The 22,073-nt window shown below is 46.8% G+C and overlaps 2 protein-coding genes across 2 annotated transcripts; both read right to left on the bottom strand.

The window, feature by feature from the left end:
* Positions 1-6,776: 6,776 nt before the first annotated feature.
* Positions 6,777-10,151, bottom strand: LOC123112533 (fasciclin-like arabinogalactan protein 2). The gene is made up of 2 exons (XM_044533545.1): positions 9,570-10,151; positions 6,777-7,944 (listed from the first exon to the last, which is right to left on the bottom strand). Exons 1-2 carry the CDS (start codon positions 9,909-9,911, stop codon positions 7,042-7,044), a joined length of 1,245 nt encoding a protein of 414 aa, XP_044389480.1. The 5' UTR covers positions 9,912-10,151; the 3' UTR covers positions 6,777-7,041.
* A 7,764-nt stretch (positions 10,152-17,915) lies between these two features.
* On the bottom strand, positions 17,916-19,821 carry LOC123112532 (chloroplast envelope quinone oxidoreductase homolog). Its single transcript, XM_044533544.1, has 4 exons — positions 19,645-19,821; positions 19,391-19,532; positions 18,891-18,979; positions 17,916-18,771 (listed from the first exon to the last, which is right to left on the bottom strand). Exons 1-4 carry the CDS (start codon positions 19,711-19,713, stop codon positions 18,061-18,063), a joined length of 1,011 nt encoding a protein of 336 aa, XP_044389479.1. The 5' UTR covers positions 19,714-19,821; the 3' UTR covers positions 17,916-18,060.
* Positions 19,822-22,073: the final 2,252 nt, after the last annotated feature.

Raw genomic sequence — 22,073 nt, 5'->3', positions numbered from 1 at the left:
GGTTAGTTGATCAATTTAGTGCATTTTATGTTTGTTGTATTTTAGGATAGTGCATTTTATGTTAGTGGAGAGGAAAAAGTAAAATAAGGAAAAGGAAAATAAGTAGAGAAAGAAGGAGAAGAAGAAGGAGAAGAAGAAGGAGAAGACGAGGAGAGGAAGAAGAGAAAGAAGAAGAAAAAAAGAGGAGAAGAAGAAGGAATAGAGGAGCTTCTTCTCCCTTTTTTACTCCTCTTTTTTTTCTTCTTCTTCTTAATTTTTATTGGGAACGAGGGTGTCGAGGATCACCGAGGGGTCGAGGGTCAGGAACTAGGGTAGAGGGTCGAGGGTCGTTAAGGGGTCAAGGGTCGAGGGTTTCAGGGTCGAGGGTTCGAGGTTTCTAGGGTCGAGGGATCGAGAGGGTCGAAGGAAGAAAAGAGGAAGAAGGAAGAAAGAATAAGAAAAAGAATGAGAGGAAAAAAGGAAGAAGATGAAGAAGAGGAGAGGAAGAAGAGGAGAAATAAATAAGAAGAGGAAAAAAGAAGAAAGAGAAGAGGAGAAGAAGAAAGGAATAGAGGAGAAGAAGAAAAAATAGAAAAAAAAATTCTATTTTTTCTTCTTCTCCTCTATTCCTTTCTTCTTCTCCTCTTTTTTTTCTTCTTCTTCCTTCTTCCTTCTTCCTCTTTTCTTCCTTTTCCTTAATTATTTTCCTTTCTCGTCGTTGTCACGTCGTTGTCGATATAACCCCCTCGAGATAACTTCGACATGAGGGGCGGTCGATATAAATACCCCCCCCCCTCGGCCCTCTCGCTCGACCAAAACTCTCGAGGACACCCAAACCCTAGAGAGAAAATGATGTTGGTCTCCTACCCCCTCCCGCCGCGCCCCTACCCGACAAATTAACTCTCTCGAAGCGTTGTTGTGTCGAGGCGACCCCAAACCCTAGAGAAGCAGCGTCGAGGCCACTAACATGATTCCTTATTGTGATTAGCTGGCTAGTTCTACGTTTGCCATCTGTACCATATATAAACATGTTGTAAATATTTGCAGAAACTATGGAGCACTGCCGAGACAAAGAAACAGAAGCGATATTGAGGGACATAATCGCAAATGGAAGGGATCAAGTTGCGTCATTTCTCCTCGACTCCGTTGGTCAGCTGGAAGAACGGGGTGAAGAAGAGGGCTATGTTCATGATGGCTTCGGCCCATTAATGCCGGTACAAGAACAGGACTATGTTCATGATGGCTTCGATGACACAATGGAGGAACAAGAAGGATACCGTGCTGACTGCTCCGGTGACCGAACCGATCCCGGCCAGGTATATATATATTAGTTAAGCCCGTGCTGACTAGTTAATTGATTCTTCCATTGTTTTGATATATGTACACATATTAATTACTCTCATCTTTCTTCCTTATAATTTCTAGCCCTCCGGATCGAGCACAACTTCGGTAAGGAGACGAGGCCCGAAGAAAAAGTTGAGCTCGGATGAAAAGTTTGAGATCATAGAAATCGCGCCCGACGGCGAACCGATTGAACCCATCTAGACAAGGAAGGCATTTTCTTCTCAGTGCGGGGTTCTTGTTAGGGACAAGATCCCGATCAACATCCAGCAATGGTATAAGCCTAAGGAGGAAGACCCTGAGGTGTCTTATGTCAATGATATGCAGAAAGAAGATCTTTGGACTCAGCTGAAGGAAAATTTCACCCTACCGCCAGAGGAGGATCCGGAGAAGCCAGTTAAAGAGGAATTAATCAAGTCTTGTGCTCTTAAGAAGATGGCAACCCTAATGAGGAGGTGGAGGAAAGAGCTGAACCAGTTTGTCAAAAATAAAAAGACACCAGAATTCATCGGCAAATATGAGAAGATCAAAGATCACTGGCCCGCATTTGTGGCCCACAAGACATCGGAAAAGAGTAAGAAGATGTCGGATACAAACAAGAAAAATGCTGCGAAGAGGACGCTTCACCATCGCACGGGGTCAGGTGGCTACCTGCAAGCCCGGCCTAAGTGGTCCAAGACTGAGAATGATCTGCTTGAAAAAGGGATCGAACCAGAGACAATGAGATGGCCAGACCGTTGTCGGACTTGGTTCTTCGGGTCTGGCGGAACCTTGGACCCTGTAACAGGGTTTTGCCAGTGGACGGACGAGCAACTGGAAATACCAGTCAAGAACCTTCGACACTATATCGATGCAGCGCAGCGAGGGACGTTCCTTTCAAACAAGGAGAAGGACGAGCTCACAATGGCCCTTGGGAATCCTGAGCACCCTGGACAGACACGAGGCACGCCAGGCTCCATTCCGTGGAAGGTTGGTTTTCCGGACGCAGGGGGTTACAAAACCCACGAGAGGAGGAAGAAACTGGAGCAGGACCAACTGCAGGCGCTGCACGAAAGGGTAATGGGGCTAGAGGATCGAGAAGAGGAACGAGAAGCAGCAGATCGCAGCAAACGACCTGCCGAAGCTTCCCCGAAGCTACCCCGCCATCGCAGCGGAGAAGCAGCGTGGCTTCCACCGAGCTGCTTCAGCCGGAGCATGTCTTGACGGCTCCTGCCGGCTATCCCATGGATGGTATCACGGAGTCTCAAAATTGCCACATGATGGCGCGATGGATGACTTTGAAGGTCAAGGCGGCTGTTGGCCAACTTTATCCTAGTGGACCCGGCACAACTTATCACTGCCAGCCGATTCCAAAAGGATATGCTAAGGTGATGGTGGATGAAATAACGGAGGGATTTGAGGACCTCGGGCTTGACCACCCTACCGATGAAGGGGAGACTAGGCTGGGTTCTGCTCTGAAGACTCCATGCCTATGGAAGAAGGAGCTCATCAACCTTCTGAACTGGACGTGTCCGCCTCCTCCTCCTACTCCGGCGAGTCAGGGCACTCCGCCTCCTCCACCGCCTCCTCCTCCGGCGAGTGACGATCAGGGCACGCGTGGCGGCACTCCGCCTCCTTCTCCGGCGCATGGCGGCACTCCGCCTCCTTCTCCGCCTGCGCCGGTGCTCCCGAGCAGCCAGCAGCATCCTCCTTCTCCGCCTCGCCAGCAAGGGCGGAAGAGACCCGCCACCGCCCCGGCTGCTCCGGCGCGTCGTACTCCTTCTCCTCCGCCTCGTAAGCAAGCATGAAAGAAGATAGACGCCGCAGCCACTCCATCTGCTCCGGCGTCTAGCAGCACAACCAGAGGCGGGAGGCAATACAAATACGGTCCATCATCTCTCAAGCCTCTAGAGAAGTTACCGTACGAGAGGTCCGAGGAGGAAAACGATACGATTGTGCGGACCCACGTGAAGGAGTTCTTTGAAGGGGTGAAAGCAAAGAGACATCCACCTCCGGAGGAGAAGGTAGATCCGGTGAAAGCAAAGCGCACTATCGATGCCCTGAGGAAACCACCAAAGTCTCCGCCGAGAACCAACTATGAGCGCATTACTGAACAGACATATCTCCAAGCCCAGCGGTCGGGAACTACTGTCAGTGCTAAAAGGTCAAAAGAATGAGCAAAGGGGAAAAAATGCCCAGCTTGGCGAACAAGCACAGCAATCGTGCCCCCCGCTCAATGTGTCTAATGCTCCGGGGACGGTGGCTGGTTATGGCAATCTTGACGATTACCTGCCTGACGATGCACTTCCTGATTTCTTGGAGGTGGACGGACACAGATACGAGTACGGAAAGCCTCTCGTCAAAGATGAAAAATCTCTGACAACAATGATGCGAAGATTCCATAATTGGTACATGGAAACCTGCAGAGAGTCTGAGGGTAAGAATTCTTTGTATCTGCATATTAAAGAGGAGCACGATCTCGTTGCAAATGATCTGTTGACTGTTCCATTTGAGGAGTTCTTCGAGTTCTTCAATCAAAAAGCCCTCGATAAATTAATGGTCTTTTGCTACTTCCTGTAAGTACTATTTCTGTCATTAAGTCTCTATATATAGCTCGGCTCTTTCATTGCATGTATTTATAATTAATTATCATCAATATATTATGCAGATTGAAGATCGTCGAGTGCAAAAAACAAGAAATTTATGATATTGGGTTCATTAACACAAATATCATAGATGTATTTCTGGTTGAAAAGAACGTCAAAGAGGCCGAGGAAAACTTGCTGCAATCATTGATCAAAAATCAAAACAAAGATACCATACTCTTTCCTTACAACGGCCCGTGAGTGTTACTGTCGTGTGCATATTCGGTTTCCCTTATTACTCAAGCGAGCTTATAGTAATGTAATTGATGAGTTATGCATGCGTGCGCAGGTACCACTATATTCTTCTGAAGATTAAGCTTGAGCGTGGACTAGTAAGCGTCTTAGTCTCGAGACGGAAAGATCCCAAATCCTATGCGGACATCACTGAAATGCTCAGCAAGTAAGTTCAATCGATCATTATCGCACCATATCGGCAACTTTTTGTTCATTTCCTGATATCTCAAGTAATAATTATTATTTTCTTTGTCTTGCAGGGTTTGGAAACAGTTCACCGCAGAAGCTCCGGGACTGCCGAACGAGCTGACATATAAATACCCGAAAGTAAGTACTACTGGCTAGCTAGTTGCGCGCATCTCCCGTTGATTCTATAGCTATACTTTCATCAATGCCATTTATAATGCTTCATTATCAGTTTGATTGACCTTTATTTCTCGTAAAGTGCTTGTGGCAGGAGGAAGGGAATGATTTCTGTGGATACTACGTGTGCGAGTTCATCCACACCGCGACTTTGAAAAACAAGCGGGGCTACTCTAGAAGACAATATGAAGTGCGTAAGCAATAATATTCACAATTTCATTTCATTACACCATCATTTCTATTGAGTTTCATTCATATATATGTATTAATTAACCCCCTTCTTCAAATTAGACGTGGCAGATGCGGGATGAACTCCTAGAACCAGATCGCATGAAAGCAATTCAAGAGGAATTGGCGGGATTCTTTCTTGACCACGTCATCAGTAAAGCCGGAGAATACCATGTGGAAATTGATTTCAAATGCTAGGGGTTTGTAATTAAGAGATCTTATACATATTGTACATATATGTAGCCAGTAGCGTCGGATACATGATACGAAAACTTGTTGTTCGACCAATCTCTCAAGGAAGGAGAGGTCGATCGATCACTTCTCTCGGTATGCATGACGAACTTCTGTACTGAATGGTTCTCTCGATCACTTATGTATATATAGTACGTAGCGTCGACCAAGCACGGACATAAGAGAGGACACTTCTCTCTATTAATTAGCTAGCTAACACAATATATGAAACACCTAAATTAACCCCCCAAAATCCCCAACCTCCCCTCCTTTCAAAAAAAAACCCAGCCACTGGAATGCTGACGCATGGATGCCTTTTGGTCCCAGTTGGAGCCACCAACCGGGACCAAAGGCCCCCTCACTGGGCTCGGCGCATAGGGCCACGTGGAGGCACATTGGTCCCGGTTCTGGTTTGAACCGGGACTAATGGGTGAAGGTATTAGTAATGGCCCATTAGTCCTGGTTCATGAACCGGGACTAAAGGCCCTTATAAACCGGGACTATTAGGTGTTTTTCTACTAGTGATGGGGCAAGCCATTTACCTTAGACTCATTGTTGGATGACAAACAAAGATTGTGAAAAGCAAAAAGACCAATATACGTCCCAAAAAAGGTGGGGTGGTCATCGGACGTCCACCCAAGTGAGAGGAGACTGAGGGTGAAGACCAACTCCAAGCTAGATTAAAAGCATGATGATTCGACACTCATCCTGCTAGAAACATTAAAGAGGTTTATAACTCAAAAGAGGTGTCAAGTAGAAGAGGAAAGAGAGAGAAGAGAGGAAGCGCCAAGAGAAAGAGGAGGCGGCGAAGAACTTCTTTGAAATACAAAAAAAAGAAGCTCGAGCTTGATGATGTCAATGACCGGTCAAGAGCCAAGAAAGTGGAGGTCAAGCAAAAGGAAATAGAGCTCGCACTAATTTCCAAGGAGCTCCAATACTTGTAGTTGTCGCTAGAAAGAGGAGGCTTTCTTCAATGTCCGTAGACTATTTAACGACGACTACAAGCATTGGAGCAATCCAAAGACGTGCCGCTGTCATTGACCCTCCTCCCTCATGGAGTCGCAAAAACTTTATTGTAGTAGAAAGTAGGAAAATCTATAGACACATGAATAAAAGCCACATAGGATCAATGCACCGGAACAAGAACCGTTGCCAATGAAGAGACAACGTAGATCGGATGGGTCCAACCTATAGACACATGAATAAAGACGAATGAAGATCGGATCCACCGAAGACAAATGCCGACTGAATCCCATGAGATTAGCGAAGACAAACCTCCGCAAACCCTCCAGAGACGCTATTTCATCTTCAGAGTCACCGTCATCCCATCTCTTTAAGCACGACACAAACGCTAATAAAACTCACAAAATCACCTAAAAACGAAGCCCTTCGTAAGCAAAGGTCCACGTCTCCGTGGCATCGCCCTGACGCCCTAAGACCATAAGAGGTAAACCAGCCACGGTGCCTCACGCCTCCCTGACGCCCTAAGACCATAAGAGGTAAACCAGCCACGGTGCCTCACGCCTCCGTGGCATCGCTCTAAGAGATGAGGTAGACCGGCCACGGTGCCAGCGTGAGGCGCCAGAAACCCTAAGGATGCTCTTGTAGGAGCAAAGGGGTACAACATCGTGCCCTTTACAAGCCGAACAAGCAAAGTTAATCAACCGATCACATGGCAAGCTCCGCTTCTCTGTGAAAGTTGACGAGTCGCTAGGGAAAGTTCGCCATGAACAGCTTAAAGAAGGCAAAAGTTGAGTGGTAGAACTAAAAAAATTGTACATCACTCTAAGCTCCAGGATGTCTTTCATATATAGGAGTAGTATTATAAACACAAACACACATTCCAGTCCCATTGACCACTATCATTACAAAATGATCATCACAACAAAAACCCGGAAATTCCTGTCTTTTTCCTTCTTTTTCTTCAGGACATGCGGTAATAAATATGAATGAAATGGCCTTCTTATTTTTCGCGATAAATAACAAGGGCCACGAATTTTCGGAGAACTCAGCACAAAAACACACTAGTTCACACACCTTATTAAGCTGCCAATGCCAGCGCCGAGGCCACGGCCACCGCGGCCGTCACCCACCCGGCGACCGCGGACGGCGCGGCGCCGTCCTTGTCGGCGGTGGCGTCGTCAGACGAGGAGTCGTCGGGCGAGTCCGCGGTGGAGTCGTCGTCGTCGTCCGAGGGCGAGGCGGCCGCGGAGGGCTTCTTCTTGGTGGTCTTCTTCTTCTTGGGGGCCTCGGGCGCCGGCGCGGGGGCGATGTCCTTGGCGATCTTGTACAGCTCCTTGGGCTGCAGGAACTTGGAGATGGCGTAGACGGCGAGCGGGTCGTCGTCCTTGATGGTGTAGGTGACCGACGCCGAGTTCACCTTGGTGTCGAGCTCCGCGGTCTCGCCGTCCTTCTCCACGTCGAAGCTGTAGTCCTTCTTGGCGACGTTGGAGGTGGCGAGCGTGCTCACCTTGCCGCTGTTGGAGGTGAGCAGCTGCAGCGAGTAGTAGTCCGGCACGGCGTGGTAGAGCAGGATGGCCGTCCGGCCCTTGGCCGTCAGGTTCTTGTACTTGGGCATGAAGGAGGCGACGGCGGAGTCGACGGGGCAGAAGAGGGTGAGCCCGTTGTCCTTGGTGGCGTTGATGGTGCTGTAGGCGTCGGCGTCGGCGGCCAGCAGGCCCGCGAAGCTCTTGCAGTACTTCTTGGAGAGCAGCTCGGTGATGTTGACGGGCGCCGGCGCCGCCACGGGCGCCTCGGCCTCCGGCGAGGCCAGCACCTTGCTGATCTGGAGCACCGCCAGGTCGTAGGGGATCTCCTTGACGGACTTGACGAAGGCGGAGGACGGCGCGCTGTCCTCCGCGTCCTCCGCCGTGAACGTCACCTTGCCGCCCCGGTGCTGCGTGATGTTCACGTACCCGGACATGCCGGGGGCCGCGCCGGACTCCTGCACGACGACCATCAACCCATTTCAGCTATACTAATTGCAGCGAACTAGTAGAAAGGTTTCGTACTAACAAGAAGATCATAATTAAGCATTTGCAGCTGAATTGATGGGAATTCATGTAGCTAGCTGATGCTGCACGAACCAAATTATTAAGCTCACCTACTTCATGCCCATGTTTTCAGACAGAGATACAGTAGGAAAGGATTGTACTAATTCGTGTCCATGTTGATGGTGACCCATTCAATTCGGCGTCTAATATCGACCAATTAATTTTTTGTAGTACACTACTACTCCAATTAGTAGTAGGCTATTATGTCAAATGTGGAGTGATAATTACAAAATTATCACAAACGTGGAGTACAGTGGTTTGGTCTCAAAAAGACAAAAATGAAGCAACCAGTGGGGTTGTTGACTCGACAGCAACTTGGCAACACACTCCATACTACAAGATCTAAACAAAGAGGCAATCTTATCTATCACTCCAAGGTTTACACTAGTTTAAAAACGGCGAGATCCAGCCTGGGGAGCTCCAATTCCCATCATTTTCAAATGACCCGCTAGCCGAGGGATTCGATGGGTCGATGATTGACCATAAAATCGGCAGCAAGAAAGGCCACTTGATCGACTCACGGCGACCGTTGTGCACTACGCTACACTACACTCACTCGACAGCTTCATAATCACGCAGGCCAATAATTTAGTGGTAGCGGAGAGACTGGCCGGCATGTGCATGTGCACCCACCAACATCAGATAATAAAACCATTGCCGGCCCGGCCTGGCTTCGAAAGCGACGTGTGTCATGTCAATATCGAACCAAAATTAGTTAGTGGGTCGTATTTTTCAGCCAAGCGACATTATCATTTGTTGATAACAGTACAAAGACACCATCTGGGTGGCCCATATTTGCTTTAAACTTTGATTAGTGGCTTGGGCAGCAGGGCAGGGCATCCAGCACCATGGATGGGAGCTTTCGCTATTCTATCCGGAACCCCATCCACCACCAACTACATCACGAAGAAGGAAGAAGAATAATGAAGCCGCGCTACAGCTGAGCGATGGTGCGGCTTTTCTGCGAGCAGCGAAGGAGCAGCTGGGAAAATGGACCGGAAATGGATTCAATATGTGTTTCTGTTAAGGAAAAAACAGCATACGATGACTACTGCTGTTTTAAGAATAGACGTTTTTTTCACTTCTTTCTAGTACTACAAAAGAAAATGTTTTGTAGGAGGAGATGCAATCAGTTAGTTAGAGCTAAGTGCAGCTTTAAAAGCTCAAAAGCTAAAACTGTCCAAAGTCCAATGATGCTAATACAGTGACTTGCTGACTTTAAATTAAGGTTGAAAGGTAAAAAAATTGTCTCATGGACGGTGCCGACAAAATTACTCCCCTAATTTCAGCCTCACCGACAGGAGGATAGCGTGTCCCCGCATGTCAGCGTCTCCGTCTCGGAGCTGAGACGAAGACGGAGGAGAAGCACAGCTCGCCGGCAGATGGGGCCTGGGTCTATCTGTCGGCGACTCTTCTAGTAGTAAGAGCAGGGTGTAGCAGCAGCGGGGAGGGTAGCTGGCCGGCGGTGAGCGAGGACGAGGGTGGTCGGTGGTAATAACTTGGTAGGGTACGGTACCTGGAACATGGAGGAGCATGCGGTGACGCCGTGCGCGAGCTGGTGGAGCTTCTTGCCGCCGTAGTAGTCGACGAGGACGTGAATCTGGAGCATGTGGCGGATGGTCTGCAGCGTGCGGCCCCCGCCGGCGAGGCTGCCCATGTCGCCGTTGGCCACGACGAGCACGGTGATGGTGCGGCGCTTGTTGATGTCCTGCGCCAGCCGCGTCTGCGTCAGCAGCTTGTTGAACTGCGAGTACTCCGGGTACGCCGCCAGGATCTTGGTGATGTTGTACCCCTCCGCCGCCGCCGCCAGGGCCAGCACCGCCAGCGCCACCAGCAACGTCCGCCGCCGCGCCTCCATCACCCTCTCCTCCTCGGTCGTCGGCGTCTGGAGCTTGGCCGCTGGTGTCGTCTCAGCTCAGCTCGGGATGGAGTGGGGTGGGGCGGACTGGTGGAGAGCACTGAGCCGAGCTGAGCAGAGCACCACTGAGTGATGGTGTAATGATGGCCCAGTGCTGGCTGGGCTATGTAGTAGGGGTAGCTGTGTGCACGTAGCGGCAGCGGGGTCTGGCAGGGAGGGACGGGAGTCGGTGGCGCAAGTGCCCCTGGAGCTGCGGGGTAATTACGGGGATGCCCTTGCGGGGTGACGGTTCTGCTGGGCGCACCCGGCTCTAGCGAATCTGGGAGGCGTGTGAGGTTGGAAAGGGACAATTTGGGGCAGGAAAAGAAGAGAAAGGCCGAGGGGGGCCGCCAACACGTGGCCGTGACCTGGCTTGCTGGGGCTTCGATGGATGGACTATGATGAGGCTCTCGGAGCGGCTAGACACTGCACCGGTTGTCCTCGCCCTGCTACTGCTCTCTTTCCATGCATCGCGTGGGAGTAAATGGTGGCGCATCTCGAATCGCGTGTCGTGTTTGTGGTCGTACTCTTACGCCTACATTGCCTGATGCCGTCGCCGACGGCCGAACGGGATGAAGCCGATCGAACATGCTAAAATCATTGATCGAGGATTAATTTTCGTAGGGATAAAATAATGTAAGTCCGGAGGTTGTACGAGCCAAAGATGGCGTCCGACAGAAAGACTTAGAGTTTTTTTTTTTTTGCGGGGACCTAGAGCATGTTTAGCGAGACTATGTGGCTCGAGATTTTTATTTCTACCTCGAAAATAAAAACAGTAAGTTCGAAATTGTGATTTCATAGCAACTATTCCCTTGACGATAATGCCGTGGTGGCCGCCGGTTCCCCTCTTTATACCATTCACTACCTACTTATCGAGTAAATGAAAACGTAGTGGCAATCAGGGTTAGGAAGTGCACCAGCCTCCGGAGATCGATGGCCCAGGAGGTGTTTGCTCTGGTCCCATTGGGGCGCTACATTTGTGCTTGTTCCCCATTCCCTTTCTCAGTTCATGGCGTGCGGCGCCGTCGGCTTCCTCGCCCGACAACATCAACGGGGAACACGCCCGAACACCGAGTTGTCGGTGCCGCCCGGCTTCCATCCGATGGTAGCGGTGTTGATGCCATGACCCCCATGAACTGTTCTTGAGAAAATTGCCATGGGTAAACAAAAATTACCTTGTTTCTCTTTATCTAATAATTGAGACACATTTTTCCATGGCCTAATCAATGAAACTACCATGTCCTAATCAACTGAACTACTATGGCCCTTTGGCATATTTTTGATGTTTATTGTCGTGGCAATGTTTATGATCTACCATGTTTTTATATGTCTTTTGTATGTAGTTCTGGGTTTGTATTTTGCTGATGCACTTTGTCAACATTTAAGCAAGGGAAATGTCTGCTCCTGTCCACGCACAACTTTTGCACATGTTTGTCCCATTTTTGTTCGAATCAAATACACTAACTACCGCGGTTAATTTGATACCTAGTGGCTTTTTCAGTAGTTTTTTATAAGTGATGAGCTTTGTTGTCATATCTTGGGATGATGCAACAAGTTAACAAACCGTGTTTCACAATCCTTTTTGATTGCTGAAACACCTTTCAAATTCAGATTTTTTTTGTTTCTTAAAAAAACATGGCAATATTTTATATTTGTTTTTGCCATATTTTTATAGATAGTTTTGCTATAGAAGTTTTGCCATGTTTTGAAATTGTTAATTATAGTACATGGCACAATTGAGGGAAGAGTTCTAAAAACCGTGACATTTTTGTCAAATGCCATGGTATTTTATTGTAAAAATGGCACGGAATTTTTCTATTAAGAGCATGTCACTTTTTATTTATTAACAACATGGCAATAGTTTTAATAAGAGCATGGCATTTATATTATTAAAGATCATGGCATTTTTTTAAGGCCGTGGAAAATTTTATTATATTTTTCACAGCAAAATAGTTAATTAGGCCCATGGTAGCTTCATTGTATGTAGCATGGATTTTTTTTTGTCCATGGTAATTATGAGATCATGGTATTTCTATTTAATTAGTCTATGGTAGTTTTAATTAGGTCATTGTACTTTTATTATAGATAGTGCCACATTTATAAATTAGGGCATGGCATTTTTTCTTAATTGCCATGACATTTTTGTAAAAATACTAAAATAGCATTGCATTCATGGTAATTTTTCATAAAAATCCCATGACAAATTGTTATTATTTTTTCCATGGTAGTTTCATTGTATGTGCCATGGCATTTTTCTATATTTTGGCCATGGTAATTAAAAGATCATGGCATTTTCTATTTATGTAGTCTATGATAATTTTCATTAGGTCATGGTAGCTTTACTATGGGTAGCATCACATTTTTATAAATTAGGCGATGGCAATTTCATTTTGTGGGTAGCATGGCACCTTTATTAATTAGAACATAGAGTTCATTTTAGGTAGCATAGCCAATTTATAATTTAGGCCATGGCAATTTTTTTTATTTTTACTCCACCGCATTTTCATTAATTTGGCCCTGGTAGTTTCGTTGTATGTTCCATGGCACTATATTATTTGGGACGTGAAAATTTTGTTGGGGAACGTAGTTATTTACAAAAAAAATCCTACGCACACGCAAGATCATGGTGATGCATAGCAACGAGAGGGGAGAGTGTTGTCTACGTACCCTCGTAGACCGTAAGCGGAAGCGTTAGCACAACACGGTTAATGTAGTCGTACGTCTTCACGGCCCGACCGATCAAGCACCGAAAGCACGGCACCTCCGAGTTCTTGCACACGTTCAGCTCGATGACGTCCCTCGAACTTCGATCCAGCCGAGTGTCGAGGGAGAGTTCCGTCAGCACGACGGCGTGGTGACGATGATGATGTTCTACCGTCGCAGGGCTTCGCCTAAGCACCGCTACGATATTATCGAGGAGGACTATGGTGGAGGGGGGCACCACACACGGCTAAGAGATCAATGATCAATTGTTGTGTCTATGGGGTGCCCCCTCCCCCGTATATAAAGGAGCAAGGGGGGGGGAGGTGCGGCTGGCTAGGAGGAGGCGCGCCAGGAGGAGTCCTACTCCCACCGGGAGTAGGACTCCTTCCCTTCCTTGTTGGATTAGGAGAAAGGGGGAAAGAGGAGGGAGAGAGGAAGGAAAGGGGGGGCGCCCCCCTCTCCTTGTCCTATTCGGACTAGAGGGGAGGGGCGCGCGGCCCTGCCCTAGCCGCCTCTTCTCTTCTCCACTAAGGCCCACTATGGCCCATTAAGCCCCCGGGGGGTTTCGGTAACCCCTCGATACTCCGGTAAAATCCCGATTTCACCCGGAACACTTCCGATATCCAAATATAGGCTTACAATATATCAATCTTTATGTCTCGACCATTTCGAGACTCCTCGTCATGTCCGTGATCACATCCGGGACTCCGAACAACTTCGGTACATCAAAACACATAAACTCATAATATAACCGTCATCAAACTTTAAGCGTGCGGACCCTACGGGTTCGAGAACTATGTAGACATGACCGAGACACATCTCCGGTCAATAACCAATAGCGGAACCTGGATGCTCATATTGGCTCCCACATATTCTACGAAGATCTTTATCGGTCAAACCGCATAACAACATACGTTGTTCCCTTTGTCATCGGTATGTTACTTGCCCGAGATTTGATCGTCGGTATCTGAATACCTAGTTCAATCTCGTTACCGGCAAGTCTCTTTACTCGTTCCGTAATACATCATCCTACAACTAACTCATTAGTTACAATGCTTGCAAGGTTTATAGTGATGTGCATTACCGAGTGGGCCCAGAGATACCTCTCCGACAATCGGAGTGACAAATCCTAATCTCGAAATACGCCAACCCAACAAGTACCTTCGGAGACACCTGTAGAGCACCTTTATAATCATCCATTTACGTTGTGATGTTTGGTAGCACACAAAGTATTCCTCCGGTAAACGGGAGTTGCATAATCTCATAGTCACAGGAACATGTATAAGTCATGAAGAAAGCAATAGCAACATACTAAACGATCAAGTGCTAAGCTAACAGAATAGGTCAAGTCAATCACATCATTCTCCTAATGATGTGATCCCGTTAATCAAATGACAACTCATGTCTATGGTTAGGAAACTTAACCATCTTTGATTCACGAGCTAGTCAAATAGAGGCATACTAGTAATACTATGTTTGTCTATCTATTCACACATGTATATGTTTCCGGTTAATACTTCTAGCATGAATAATAAACATTTAACATGAAATAAGGAAATAAATAATAACTTTATTATTGCCTCTAGGGCATATTTCCTTCAAATTTATATGTTTTTATAGAGCATGCTAGTTTTGATTAGGCCATTGTAGTTAATCATAGGTAGCACGACATTATAATTAGGCCATTGAAATTTTATTTGTTAGACCCTGGCATTTTTATCATAAGCAACATGGCAATTTTATTATTTAGACCATGGGAAATTTCATCAATAAACTGCCATGGAAATTTATTATTTATATGTTTTACCCTCAATGTAGTGTCATTTTCCAAATATAATTTTTGTAATTTGACATGACAAATTTTATGGATTTTTTGTTTTATTTTTCAAAATCGCGGGAAAATGTTTTTTTTTTGCATAATATGCATAGAAATAATTTTTGTTGGCAATTTTACCTTTTCAGAGTGTGGCAATTTTTTTTATCGAATAGCAATTTCTCAAGGGAGCGATGATTTGGGCCTTTGGAGTCTGTAAGGCAGCTGGGTTTGCTGCTGGGTTGCCTCAAATTACTGATAATGGCCACCTATTGGCGTCCATGACCAAACTTTCTAGCTAAGAGCATCTCCAATAGTAGTCCTAAAATATGACACTAGCAGTTTTTTGCACTTTTGGGGGGAAAAAGGCCTCCAAACAGCTGCCATATCATAAAAAAAACTGGGCAATTTTTTTGGGGCTGCCCAAAAAGAAGGCACCAAGTGTTGCAAATATACAACAGTTGGGGGGGGGGGTCGTAAAACAAAATTGACTCGCGCGCAACCCACCAATCGGTAGGTTTAATTCCCGGCCTCCTACCGGCTAACGAGATCACCTGATTTGCAGGTCCAAAGGCCATCGTCGCCGGACCGCCACCCACCCAGACCCCACCCCTTCGCCCCGCCACCTCGGACGGCCGCCGGAGCCCCCTCCATCGTGCTGATTTGTAATGCGCTGCCTCGTAGATTCCGGTCGCTTTCGGCCAACCCCTGCTTGTATGATTGTTGAAGCACCGCCACGCCATATGGAGGTCGACTAGCAGCCGCTGGTGCACCACTGCTGGCCGCTCGGTCGTTGTCATGGAGCCTTTCCCACCAAGTTTTAACCGGCGGTCCACGGCGTTGTACGTCTCCAACGTAATTTTTGATTGTTTCATGCTATTATATTATCAATCTTTTATGCTTTATATGATATTTTATATCATTTTTGGGGAACTAACATATTAACTCAGTGCCCCGTGCCAGTTCATGTTTTCTGCTTGTATTTGGTTTTCCAGAAAATCCACACCAAAGGAAGTCCAAACACGATGAAACTGTTTGATAATTTTTCTAGACAAGAAGACACTTTGGAAGTTTTGGGAGGAGGCCAGAAGACGTACGAACGAGCGACAAGGTAGGGGCGCGCCCTGGTGCCTTGTGACACCTCGGTTGCTCTGATTGACCTAATTTGAACACTATAAAGTCCCATATATCCAGAAACCCCCATGGGAGGTCCCAAAACAATTCTTCCACCGCTGCAAGCCTCTGTTCTTCCACGATCCCATCTGAAGGCCTTATCAGGTACTCTGCCGAAGGGGGAATCCATCACGGAGGCCATTTTCATCAACCTTGTTGCCTCCATGATGATGTGTGAGTAGTTCCCATGGGACCTACGGGTCCATAGCAGTAGCTAGATCTCTCTCTCTCTCTCTCTCTCTCTCTCTCTCTCTCTTCAATACAATGATCCCATCTGAGATCAATCTGATGTTAACTTTTGTGGTGTGTTTGTTGTGATCCGATGAATTGAGGGTTTATTATCAGATTATTCATTGAAAGTATTTGAACCTTTTTTGAGATTTATCTATATGTGATTTTATAGCCTTGTATTTCTATCCGATCTATCTCTTATGGTCAATTAGATTGATTTATCTTAGTGGGAGAGGTGTTTGGGAGTGGGTTCAAACCTTCCGGTGTCCTTACTCTGTGACAAGAGGAGTTGCAAGACACATATTTGTATTGTTGCTACTAAGGGTAAAACGATGGGGTTCGAACATATTATTTGGTATTACTTTGTCTATATTATGTCATCTTGCTTCAAGCATCACTCTATTTTTTATGGACTTAATACTTTGAGATGCATGTTCGATAGTGGTCTTGGGGTGGAGTAATAGTAGTAGATGCAGATGGATGTGAGTCTACTTATATTGGACGTAATGCCTATATATTGATCATGCCATGAAGAATCATCATAACTATGCGCTATTATGTGAATAGCCCAACAATAATTTGTTTACCCACCGTTGATATGCTCATCAGAGAGATGCCTCTAGTGAACGCTATGGCCCCCAGGTCCATTCACTTCACTAAAACCCTAAAAATACTTGCTACAATTTATTTACTTTTTATGCTATCTATCTACCACTATCAGATTTAATCCTTGCAGTTAATGAGTACAAGTGGATTGACAACCCTCTTGCCCGCGTTGGGTGTAAGTATTTGCTTTGTGTGTGTGCAGGTACCGCTTAATCTTGTTTGTGCGGTGTCTCCTACTGGTTCGATAACCTTGGTTCTTAACTGATGGAAATACTATCTGCTACTATACTACATCACCCTCCTCTTTAGGGAAATCCCAACACCAATCACAAGTAGCAGCGCCGCATCGCCTTCCCCCCAGCCACATTGACGCTTTGGCGTCTCAAGGGGGCCATTCCTATCGTGATTAACCTCTGCCCGGCTACCATCTAGCTGTTGACGAGCCATCAGACTGTTTGCTCCATGTTGCACACAAGGTGTTCGACGAATTCCTACAAGGTAAAATAATGTTGTGCTTTTCTTGGCATATGCAGTTATGCACTGAAGATTGAGCTTGATAGTGAGTTTCGAGTGTACAAGAGTTGATGTGACTCCAATTTTTGCGACGATACCTCATTGAAGAGGAGTATGAAGAGGAGGAGGAAGGTATTGCGTTGATCTTGACAATGCACAATAACAAGAGCCCGAAGCATGGCACTTCCGTTTTTAGCCACGAGTTTTTATGGAGAGAAGAGAAGAGGCGCATGGCCGATTGATGCACAACTACTTTGGGCCGAATCCTCGGTACTTTGAATGATCAAGTCTTTCGAGAGGCCCCGTGGGCAAGATTTGGATTACACTGTGCGGCCGATTTGAAGGCAAGACTAATTTGAACACTTTCTTAAGGTGTACCATCGCATTATAGATGCGGATACACACGATGATCTTCAAAAAGATATCATGGAGGAGTGGTGGACATGATATGGGAATTAATAGTCCTAGCTGTATCTCTATGTTTGTTATATTTGTGTGATGAACTATGTTGTATTGTGTGCTAAAAATACTTTGTTGTTGAGTTTCATGAATAATATGTGTTGCGTTTGATGTTGTGGATTTGAGAACTACTCCCCCCGTCTAATAATGTAAGACGTTTTTTGGCACTGCCAAAAAGCGTCTTACATTATGGGACGGAGGGAGTATATAATAATTTGGTGGTGTGGATTGATAAAATTATTGGTGTGTTTGTTTTTGACATATTTATAAGTTGTGTTTGATATTTTTTGTATGCAATATGTATGTTATTTGAGATGGAAAGTGCAGATGCCGCTGTCGTGTGGCTGCCCTATTACAGGGCAGCTGTCGGAGACGACCCATTTTTATGCAACTAACAACATTTTCATGCCAATTTTCTTTTACTCCAACCTTTTTTGGTGCCTATTTTAGGCTGCTATTGGTGGTGCTATAATCCTTAACATACGTTTTTTTTAAAGTGCCTTAACATAAGTTTTTACATGCACTGTATATCAATAGCTAGCATATCTTGATTCCATAATTCTTAATTTCTCAAATTGCCACACATAGACAAACACATCAACAGTTTCATGTTCATTCTGCGCCTCCCATTTCCACAACGATCTTGCCGGTGGCATGCCCCTCCATGCTCTTAGCCCAGGCCTCCTGTGCTCTGCTCAGCGGGAACCTCGAGTCCACCGTCGTTCTGAGCTTCCCCTGCCTCGCCAAGCCCACCAGCCACTCCATCTCCTCCCTCCTCGGCGCCAGCATCAGCGGCGCCAGCCTCTTCTTGGCGAAGGTCGCCTTCTGCAGGATGGACGTGAGCGCGGCGCCGACCCCCGGCGTGACGTCCGCCACCGTGCCGCCCTCGTCGGCCAGCACCGCCTTGAGCGCCGGCCACGGCACCCCCGCCGCGCAGTTCGCCACCGCGTCGTACCTCCTGCCCGACGGGCTCCGCAGGGCCGCGCCCTCGGGCGTCCTGTAGTCGAGCACCTCGTCGGCGCCCAGTCCCCGGACGAAGTCCACGTTGCGCGCGCCGCAGGTGGCCGTGACGTGCAGGCCGGCGAGCTTCGCGAGCTGCACGGCGTAGTGGCCCACGCCGCCCGAGGCCGCGGTCACCAGCGCGTTCTTCGGGCCGGTCGCGCCGGAGGTCCCGTCGAAGCTGACCCCGGCGAGCTTGAGCAGCTGCAGCGCGGAGCCTCCGGCGGCCGGCAGGCAGGCACCTTCGACGGCGGACAACTCCGTCGGCCTCGCCACCGTGAGCGACGCCGGCGCCACCGCGTACTCCGCGAGCCCGCCGCCGCTCTGCACAGGCAACGGTCCTTGAGCGTGTCAGAAGCAGAATATTAAGATTTTGACTGTTGGGTAGTACAGACGTAATGGTAGCGTGGCGCCATGGCGGTGAACGCGTTGTCCTTGCTTACCGGGAAGCTGATGGAGATGACCTTGTCTCCCGGCTTGAAGTTGGTCACGCCGCTGCCCAGCTCCACCACCTCGCCGGCCAGATCGCCCACTGCATTTTGAGTAGTGCCCATGTAAAAGGGGCCGTCAGTCTGTTCTAGTCTGCATTCAAGTCATTTTCCCCTCTCGAACTGTCTATGTTCAAGTCGTTATGTCTAGAATCTGCAACAGCTGCTTGAATCGGCACGGATTTTAGAAGCTTGTTTCGTTTCTGATTCAGCAGCAGAGAACGAACAGTGGAATAAAAAAAGTTCAGTAGAAAGCAGAGCATGGCAGTTGTGACGGACAGGGGGCGGGATCATAATCACTAGCCAAATGATAGCGAGGAGATTTTATCAGCTATGAAGCCGGCCGGTATCATGCGATTTTCATCTCTTTGGCGAATTTTGCCGCGACCAAGTCTGAATTGGGTAGCCATGTCCCGGTCTGAAGCTATGCGTAATGTACGTAGTGGTTCAATTACCTGGCGTGAAGGGGAACTTGCCGGGGAGGAAGGGGCGGAGCATGCCCTTCTGGATCTTCCAGTCGATGGGGTTGATGCTGGCCGCCTCCATCTTCAGCAGCACCTCCCCCTTCTTCGGCGACGGCACCGGCACCTCCACATGCTGCCAGTGAAATCCACCATGGAGTTAGTCGGTCAGTTCCATCAGTGAACACATCGAACAAGAAGAAGAAGAGATGATTTTCAGCTCAGTTGTGCACACAGATAGATCTTACCTTGAGGCCTTCTGCTCCTCCGCCATACTTGTCGTACTGCACGGCTCTCATCGTCCTCGGGGTCGCCATGGCAGCGCCGTGTCCCGCGTGAGAGTGAGAGAGAGAGAGAGAGAGAGACGAGGGAGAGACTGGTGGGTGGTGTGGTGTGTAATGCGGTGATACTGATATGGTTGGCCCTTGTGGACGGTACGTGTCCGTTCTCACGGTACCTGCCTGAACCATCACCAACAACCTGTCAAACGTGTCCGGATGCCGCAGAGTGTGCCGTAGTGGTGACGCTGCCCATGTTTCGCCAGAGCTTTTCTGTTCTTTTGCTGTTTCTCCCCTGCCTGCCGAGCAATGCTACACGCGCGGGCATGTTTTACAGAAATTTACGGGCATGCTTGCCTGGAATAAACTGATTGGAAGAAGAAGGGATGAGGGGCCGCCCCCCGAAAATCAGTGGGCGGTGGAGATTAGTTAGGGCATATACTAGTCTTATCTTAAGTCTTGCATGTAATTTAAAGATGATAAAAAAAGTCTATAATGAGTCATCTCTTAGCCTTATCTTTAATAACTAGTCATTCCTAAAAACGTGGTGAGACATATTATGCTAAGAGATCATATTTTGTCTTTCTGTTAATAAGAAAAGACAAGCCTTTTCTTATGAGTTCTTTCTCCTCCATCTTATCATTTATCATACATGACACTTCTAAGATAGCACCATTGTATATGCCCTTAGCGATGAATTCCTGTAAAACGCCCGTATTAGTCCGCTGCCTGCATGCTAAACGCTTCGGCATCTATCTGTTGGTCTATAGAAATTTTGTAGGAACTGAAGCTTTTCGGATTATAGGAATATATTTTTATTTTTGTGTGTAGTTTAAGAAAACGTCTTACATTTCGGGACAGAGAAAGTACGATAGAAACCAACTTTTCACCGTTTAAAAAGGAAAAATGACATCAGGTATATTTTTCTTTATAAAAATTAAGATACATGCCATTTCACTTTCTATAATTTTTCATAGTATTTTCATACGTTCCGAGAGAGCAGTTCCACGGTGAAACCAACCCATACCTCGCGTGACATGGTGGCTACAAAGGGGCCTCGCCGCACAACATTTTTCTTCTACCACTATGGATTTTTGCAAAAACTGCACGAAGCAACATGGCCTTCGTTGACGTAAGGGGTTGTGCCATATCATACTATTATGAATTGCCTGATTCTTAGCCATTTTATTTGCACCCTTTTGAATGCGCGGTAATCGTGATTTCACTAGTGGAAAAAAGCATAGCTATGGCGTGCTAAAAACTGTCTTGCTGGCGTAGACACACGTCGTCGCTAATATGGCATTGTTGCTAAAAAATAGTGGTGGCGTTGAAGGACACGTCGGCAGTATCCTACATAATGCTGGCATGTCACAAGTCCAACAGCAACACTAAGTTCATCTTGACTCTCGTGTGCCTACTTGTCCAACGCCAGCAAATGATTTTTCGATAATAAAAAAATTGCTCATCAACACTAGCTACTTACTTAATAGATACTCATTAACACAACATACTCATCAACACTAGGTACTTATTTAATAGATAATCATTACAGAAGATGCTCATGAACTTAACAAGTTGATATTAAACTTCACAAAAGTTGCTCATCAAGTACTCTAGTAACTCGATCATCATCAACTAATAATATGAACTAGCTACTTAAAAAACTAATCTTCATCAAGGAGCACGCCCCGCTGGCGAAGCTTCTTTCTATCCCCCTCTCCATCTCTTTTGAAATTATCTAGGTCCATCTTCAGGTCAATCCTCTCAGCCCTCAGGAGTCTCCTCTCCTCCTTCAGTTTATCTCGATCCTCAACGAGCTTATCTCTCTCGTCCCTCAGCTCATTAGTCTCCTTAACGAGCCGAGTAGTCTCCTTGCGTAGCGCTTTAATCTCCACCTTTAGCTCGTCATTTGCCCCTTGCACGTTCTTGATGATATACTCATAAGTGTCTAAGAATTCATTTGTTGGCCATGTCCACATCGCACACTGACTCGTTGTTGGCCATGACCTACAAACACATCGCGTATATGATCAGGATAATATGCAATTTCATATCACTGAATATTGACACCAATGCAAAGTAGTTCAAATATTACAATGTATAGAACCAATCAAACTAGATAGCATGCATCTCAATATCGAGGGTTGACCTATATATATAGCAAACTAGATATCATGTAGTGACCTACAACAGCAAATTGCATAGCAAACTAGATATGTTGGTCTATAGAATATATCAATTTGTACAAATAAATCAATTTCTACTAAATATCACAGTACTAATATATAAAACTAGCTCAGATCCGTCACCGGAGATATCATATCCATTCATAATACATTCTATCCATTCTATCCATTCATCCATCCATCTATCAAAGAGATATCATATCCATTCATATA

This window comes from Triticum aestivum, chromosome 5B (assembly GCF_018294505.1).
Source record: "Triticum aestivum cultivar Chinese Spring chromosome 5B, IWGSC CS RefSeq v2.1, whole genome shotgun sequence".
Lineage (NCBI taxonomy): Eukaryota > Viridiplantae > Streptophyta > Magnoliopsida > Poales > Poaceae > Triticum > Triticum aestivum.
The sequence above is the reverse complement of the archived record's forward strand: the minus strand, read 5'-3'. Positions and strand labels throughout refer to the sequence as shown.